The sequence below is a fragment of the Physcomitrium patens genome, chromosome 11, assembly GCF_059467195.1.
Source record: "Physcomitrium patens ecotype Gransden chromosome 11, ASM5946719v1, whole genome shotgun sequence".
NCBI lineage: Eukaryota > Viridiplantae > Streptophyta > Bryopsida > Funariales > Funariaceae > Physcomitrium > Physcomitrium patens.
This window is the reverse complement of record NC_143420.1, coordinates 17,666,716-17,673,576: the sequence shown is the minus strand read 5'-3', so window position 1 is coordinate 17,673,576 and position 6,861 is coordinate 17,666,716. Positions and strand designations below refer to the sequence as shown.

The 6,861-nt window shown below is 48.6% G+C and overlaps 1 protein-coding gene across 1 annotated transcript; it reads left to right on the top strand.

The window, feature by feature from the left end:
- Positions 1–463: 463 nt before the first annotated feature.
- LOC112289114 (uncharacterized) lies at positions 464–5,286 on the top strand. The gene is made up of 2 exons (XM_090254490.1): positions 464–1,559; positions 2,251–5,286. Exon 2 carries the CDS (start codon positions 3,561–3,563, stop codon positions 4,671–4,673), a length of 1,113 nt encoding a protein of 370 aa, XP_090110616.1. The 5' UTR covers positions 464–1,559; positions 2,251–3,560; the 3' UTR covers positions 4,674–5,286.
- The last annotated feature ends 1,575 nt before the right edge of the window (positions 5,287–6,861 follow it).

The following is a 6,861-nucleotide window of genomic DNA, read 5'->3' as shown; positions in this document are numbered from 1 at the left end:
GAGTGAATGGGGTACACTCTGCGCCACCAACTCGTCCTGCTCCCGCACTGCCTGGACATTCCCAGCGGACCCGTCATGGCTAGGGTGGTGGAGGGCAGGGGGAGGCCCATGCAAATGGAGCGAGCAGCGCAGCAGACGCGGGCAAAGACCTGAAGCGGAGGAGGCGGAGGAGGACATGAGGCCACGAGAGGAGTGGAGGAGGAGTGGGGACGGAGGTGGGGCTGGGGCAGGGCCGTGTCCGATGTGTGACATGGCGTCGCGGGGCGTAGCGCCAAGGCCCCGCGGAGCAACAAGGAGGGAAGGAGGGGAGGAGAGGGCGTGGGGGAGACAGGCCCCACCCAGCAGCGAGGGCAGCAGGTGGGGGAGCATGCGTTCGAGGTTGGGTCGTGCTTTCCGAGGAGGTTGGGAGAGGTGGGTGGCCATGGCTGAGCGGGAGCAAGTGGCGGGTCCGCGCCGGGCCTGGGACGGGGGCGGGGAGCGATGGCTGGGAGGCGCCGAAGCGGGCGCACCTGCATGGGAGAGGAGATTGCCGGGTGGTCCAGAACTTAGATTATGCTGAGGTGACATCCCCGCATCGCCCCTTGCCCCCCCGCTCCCCACCCCTCCCCTGCTTGCCTGCCTGGCTGCCTGGCCCTGGGCTGGGCGGAGTCTACTAAGATGGCCTGCCATGGTGGACAACGACGATGCATGCGGGAAAATCGTATGCATCGCCGCCTCTTGTCTTGGTCACGCCTTCCCCGTCGCCCGAACCCATACAATATTTCTCCGCCTGCCTGGAGCAACATTTTTCTTCTCGCATGATGAGTGAGTGGGAGAGCCGGTGGTGGTTGCAGCTTTTCAGGTGGGGAGGGAGTGCGATAGCGACGTTTTTGAGAGGTAGCGCTCGGGTGGCTGGGTGGCTGGGTGGCTGGGTGGCTGGTTGGCCTTCGTGGTGAAGCATTTCAGGAGAACAGTCGCAGTGTCGCTGCGATGGACGGGGTGATGGTGCGGAGCTTGGCCGAGACGGATCAATTGGGATAACCGCTCTTGTGCTGGTCATGATCCTGGCGCAGCTACTGGACGTGGATTCTACGTGTGGTTGAGTTCGGACGGGCGAGGCTGGGCCTGTTCTGTTCGTTCCATGAGTTTGGATTTTTCGTGGTAGTGGTGGTACTGAGAGTGCCGGCGGGCGGAGTTCGCGACGTGCGTGATGGTAGGGTTGCGTGTGAGATCGACGTTGCTGAGCTCTAGACAGTGAGCTGGTGACGGGTTAAGTCCCAAGCGTGAGAGTGAGTAGATCAATGGTTTGTTGATTTGGCGTTCTGGAGAAAGGGTAACCAGGCCATTTGGTGATGGGCGCTAGCTGCTGGATGGATGAGTGTTAGTGGGTATCTGTTGACGAGGGTAGACTTTTAGGGGCGATGAATGGGGCTGCTGCTGAGAGAGCGAGGATGTCCAGAACAGGAGTGATTGGAGGCGCAGGAGAATTATGAGGTGACTGGCGATGGCTGGGATGGTGCAGGAGAAGAAGATGCTTTACGAGGAAGGATGTTGAGACGTCGACGTCATGAAAGTTATAGGTGAAGTACCATTCAACACTGAACTTGAAAATCTTGACTTTACCCTGAGCTAGCTTTGGAACTAGTACTCGCCGTAATAGCTACTTGTTCCATACGTTTGCCAAACTCGTACTTGTGCAAGTTGATGGATCATTGCGTTTGGACGTCTTTGGAGTGAGTCAATTTTGTTGTGTAACTTAATTTTCGGGGATCCCTTGATCCTTCTGGGGAGCAGGGCTGGAGAGACCGATCCCCAAGAAGGAACTTTCATTGTCGTGGCTATAAACAGGAAGTGATTAGTATAATTCTGCTGTATACCTGTAGTTATTGCTCATCGGACATCGAATACGTGAAATTCGCAAGATTAACTACGTTCTTGAGGACCACTGTTCATTGGGAGCCTTGGGGGATGCAGTGTTATGAGGCTCTCGGCAGCACGATGCATAGAAAGTCACAATTTTAAAAGCCATGCAGGCGTGGGAACCATCAAATGCATGGCGAGATTGCTTGAGAAGTCCCTAAAGATATGAGCGTCTTTGGTTGTGGAGAGCTGAATAAATCAAAGATTTAGGCAAAATATGTTTCGATCCTTAAATTGAGGAAATCAATTTTTGGTCACGTGTGGCCTGGTTCACGAACTTAAGTCGGAACTCGAGATTGGAGAAGTATAATCATTGCAAGAATTGATTTTCGGCCTCCATGTTGATTGCAGGAAGTAATGAATGACGCGGAACGCCATATCGATTTTACGAATTAGGACTTTACAGTGATTGAACAGACACTTATCGGGACGCTTGGACTGAAGTTGTAATCGGGATGCAATTGCCAGCTGAAATGCGGAACGAGTGGCATGCTCAACACCTGCTCTTGTGATTGAGGTCGGTACAGGACGGAACAGCTGATTGCAGCAGGTGAATGTGTGATTCATTTAGCTGGACATCAATTCTAGAATAGGGTAGGCTCATAGTCATGATGACAGTATCGTTTACAGTGAGCACCGGAGATAGGAGAGGACTAGCGTCTTCAACGGTTAGAAATCGCCTTCTGAGAATAGTGTGTAAAGAGGTGCCTGGGCATGGTTGTTATGCCAGTAAATTGCAAAATGAAGGACTGGTTGGAAGAGGTATACACGTACTGGTTAATGCGACAGCCGTCACTATCCAGATTAAATAGCTAGTGCAGAAGAGTAAAAGTTGCAGTGATGATGTTTCGACTGCCACAGCCAGGTCCTGCGTAAGGGTATGGCCAGAAAGGAGGAGAGGAATTTCTTTTCAAGATTGTGGAGTATTTGCAGTAGGTTCAGTTTAGGCGGATAGTTCAATGTAGTGGCTCAACTGAAACGGTACTACAACAATCGAATTTCGAAGTCTGGGTGAATCTGCTTCCTGTGGAGGCGGGAAAGAGGAAGAACAACGTCGTCAACGCTTATCGGAGGCGGAGCCAGCTAGGCAGGGTCAGCCACAGCAGCAGCAGCAGATAGCTGGCTACGAAATATCAATCTCTGGCACCGAGCATTCGGAAAAAGTGGAAGGGCTGTCCAAACGAGGGGGCGGTGAGGGATCATCTGAGGAGAGAAGAGTGCGTGCGCGACCAAGTGACCAACCCAGCAAGAGTGGTCCTCCAGGGGCCGAGTGTACCCGCCCGGCCCGAGCGGCACGATCCTCTGGAGGGAAGGATCGTCATAGCAAAGTCAACACAGCGAAAGGGCCCAGAGACCGAAGAGTTCGGCTGTCAGTTCCCACCGCTGTTCAATTTTACGATGTGCAAGACCGGCTTGGCTTCGACCAGCCCAGCAAAGCAGTGGAATGGTTGATCAAGCATGCCAAAGCCGCCATTGATGAGCTCGAGCAGCTTCCGTCCGTGCGGCAGGGGGAGCCTGCAGCCTCGTTTGAGCAACAACCTCAGACCACTAGCTCCACCGTCTCCACCTTCTCAGCTGGCCTTCCCGGGGTCCTCGCTGCCCCCTTACCCGAATCCTCAAGCACATCATATGGGACCTACGACAGTCATGGGCAGCCAGCAATGATGTCTACTTTCGGCCACACTGGTCACGGAATGGAAGCAGTCATGGGTCCCCAACATCAACACCATCACCTCGCAAGCTATGGTCTGAATTTTCCACTGGAACAGCAAGCTGGATTGTTCCGGGCAGGAAGCTCTGGCGACAGTCAAGCTGGGGGCTCCGGCACCGCCCGTGTGGAGTCTCGAGCCAAAGCCCGCGAGCGTGCTCGGGAACGAGCCAAGGAGAAACACATCACGGAGAGGGATCCAGGAACTGGAAGAATATCCTCAAGCATGGTTACGCATCATGTGCCCGCATCCGCATCCGCAGGAATGCAGCAGCAACATCCCCACCTCGTCCAATCCCCGTACGCGAACCTCCCCTCACAGGTGAGCAGCGCGCTTCTACATCCATTTCAAGCGTCCCCTGCCTTCAATGCTTCCACTGGTATCCACCCTCCCTCACGGCCTCCCCCTCCTGCTGCTACTCCTTACCATGCATCCAGCTACGGTTTCTCTGAGTCTTCCTTCGTATACAGCGGGCATTACAATCCTCCCCCCACACCCTACAACCAAGCTGAGCCATCCTTGCATCAGCAGCAGCAGCAACTGCCCTCTGTCTCCCATTATTTTGTCGAGAATCCTCCACCGCCCAGCCATTACAGCAGCAGCAACCCCCAGGGAATGAACACCCCTAAACCCATGACGTTGCCTGGGTTCTCTCCCGGCCCTGCCTCCTCCTCCCTTCGAGCCAGCCTATTCGGAAGCGTAATTAGCGAGCAGCATCAATCTCTCCACTATTCCAGTGGCAGCTACCTATCGCCGTCTGGATATTATTTCCCACCCTCGTATGCGTCGATCGCCCAACGCCCGCCGCCGTCCTCATCCCCGTTGTTAGGCCCATCTCTCCCGGGCAGCAGTCTTCGTCCCTCGCAAGGAACCATGAGGTATACCCTCCCGGGGATGCGGTCCGACCAAGAGCAGGCTCGAGGCCACGAGCAGCAGCAGCAGCAGGAGGAGGAGCTTGGGACCCACGATCAGACACCCCATAGCCTGGATCCCAACTTCTACACCTCACAGATACCTGCAAGATTGCAGGGCTTGGAAGAGCTTGAGGAGGAGTTCAAGCGTTGAGCTTGAGCTTGTGGGGCACCTGAGGAGGAGAGTCTTACACCAGCCTGGCCTTGAAAGCAAGTGCGGGCGGCTCATGGCTCTTTTCTCTGACCAGTTTGATAGATGATTCGTCATGAAACTAGTTGGCTGCCTTGAGTGGTCAGAGAATTGGAATCTCTAGAAGGTTATGGCAGCAAACATACAGAGTTCCCTCCATTGATCCAGGATGTGGATCTGGTGACTTCCACGATGACGACGAGACCACGAACACAAGGATGACACTGATGGCTGCACACCATCTGCAGTAAGTTCTCTTGGCTTGTGAGATGGATAGCTAGCCCCAGTAGAAGGAATAAACGTCGGCTGTCAGTTGGTTGAGAGCAGGCATAGCAATATTATTTTATGGGATCTACTAAAGAGTAATAACCTAGTATCGTGCAAAAAGAAATCAACCCATGTGCATATTTGTAGAGACTCTGAGTCATTGTAACATAGCAATTGGTGGAGGTGGATCTCTCCACATTTGGTGTATGTTTCAACATTCTTTCCTAGTGGTCAACTGGCTTTGTACCACTGGAGGCTCCGGCATAAATTCTAAAACTGGATCCTACATCTATTTTCTATTTTTCCCAGACACAGGCGTGCACACATCTTTTGCAAGTTACTTCAAATCTTTTGCGCTTTCTATTTATTTATGTATAATACTTGACCTTGTTTCAAATGTAGAGAAGTGTATACCCTCTTCTTCCTGGGATGCTTTAACTGCAGTTTCACTTGCTTACCTAGTTCGTGGTCATTTCCCATTTATTTCCCATTTGATTTTGATTTAGAGAAAGTTTGGTGTTTGCAAGTTCAGTGTTGTTAAACAGAGCAAGGAAGAGCAAGAGAGTGGCGGAGAGTGCTCCTCTTGGGTCTGGTAGCTGTGGGCACAAAGAGAGGGAGAGTAGAGAGGCTGCAGTAAAGCCTAGAGCAATAAGTCTTCCTTCACAAAGATGCTGTTACTGCACTGTATGTACAGAGTTCAGACTGACCACTGGTTCCACCTGTTAAGATCAGTCGCTTTTAAAATTCATTCAAGTATCACTTTGGCAATCATACAATCAGAATGCAGCTTTGAATGCTCCAAGAAAGCCCCAGAATTAATAGGCTACCCAGAACCTTAGCTATCTGTATAGGAACTTTGTTGTTTCTTTTGCCCTTTTTCCAGTACATCATGTCATCCATGCTGCACTCTTTGTACTGTTGGGAGCTCTTTTTTTTGTCTTTTTTTTTTTTTTTTAATCCTTTCTGTACTGTGCAGTTGCATGTAAGTCACTTCTTTGCATTCAAATTGCTGATGAATCCCGAAAGCAACACTTTTAACTTGAAGTGTTGCTAATCTCTATTTACTCCACAATTTCTCTGTGTTTTCTTTCTTGTTCATTTATTTACCACAACGAGTTTATTATTTTATTTTATTTTAAAACGTGGAAATAACATGTTATATGATGACTAGGTTTCACATTAACTAGAGAGTATACCATGACAAAATAAATAATTCATAGAATAGTAAATGTTTCTGAATTTGAAAATGAAAATTTGTATGTATTCTTGGAAAATAAGACGAATCATTAAGAGTATGTGTTGACATATGTGCTGTGGTATCACATAAGGACGTGGAGAAAGTACATTGAAAGAAGAGGACAGTTCATGAATATTCATTATTTTTTAGCTTTGCTTGTGGTTTGAATTGATAACTTATTTCAAAAAAAAATTATTTATCTTTGTATCTTTTGTTTGTTTCTTTCATTCTATAATTTCTTTTAACTATAAACTCAAAGCTAACTTTACTAGACTTTATGTTGCAAGTATATTTGGTTAAAAAATAATCAAATTATATTTGTTTCATTAAGAATTTCATTACTATTTTATATAAGAGCTTAAATGATTGTATGACTAAATTATTAATTTTTTTTATAAAATCACTTCAAAAAACTAATAAAATATAAGTTGTAATATTAATTTCAACCTTTATGATTTAATATTAAAATAATGAATAGCCAAAAAAAATAGCTAAATTAAATTATAAAAAGCTCCTAAAATAGGTATTAAGACTGAAAACATAAGTACTAAGTTAAAAAAATTAAGACTAAAAAGCATTAATTGAATGGCTATATCTTTGGCAAAATTCAATTTAAAAGAAAAAAATGAAATTTTAAAGGAGACATCT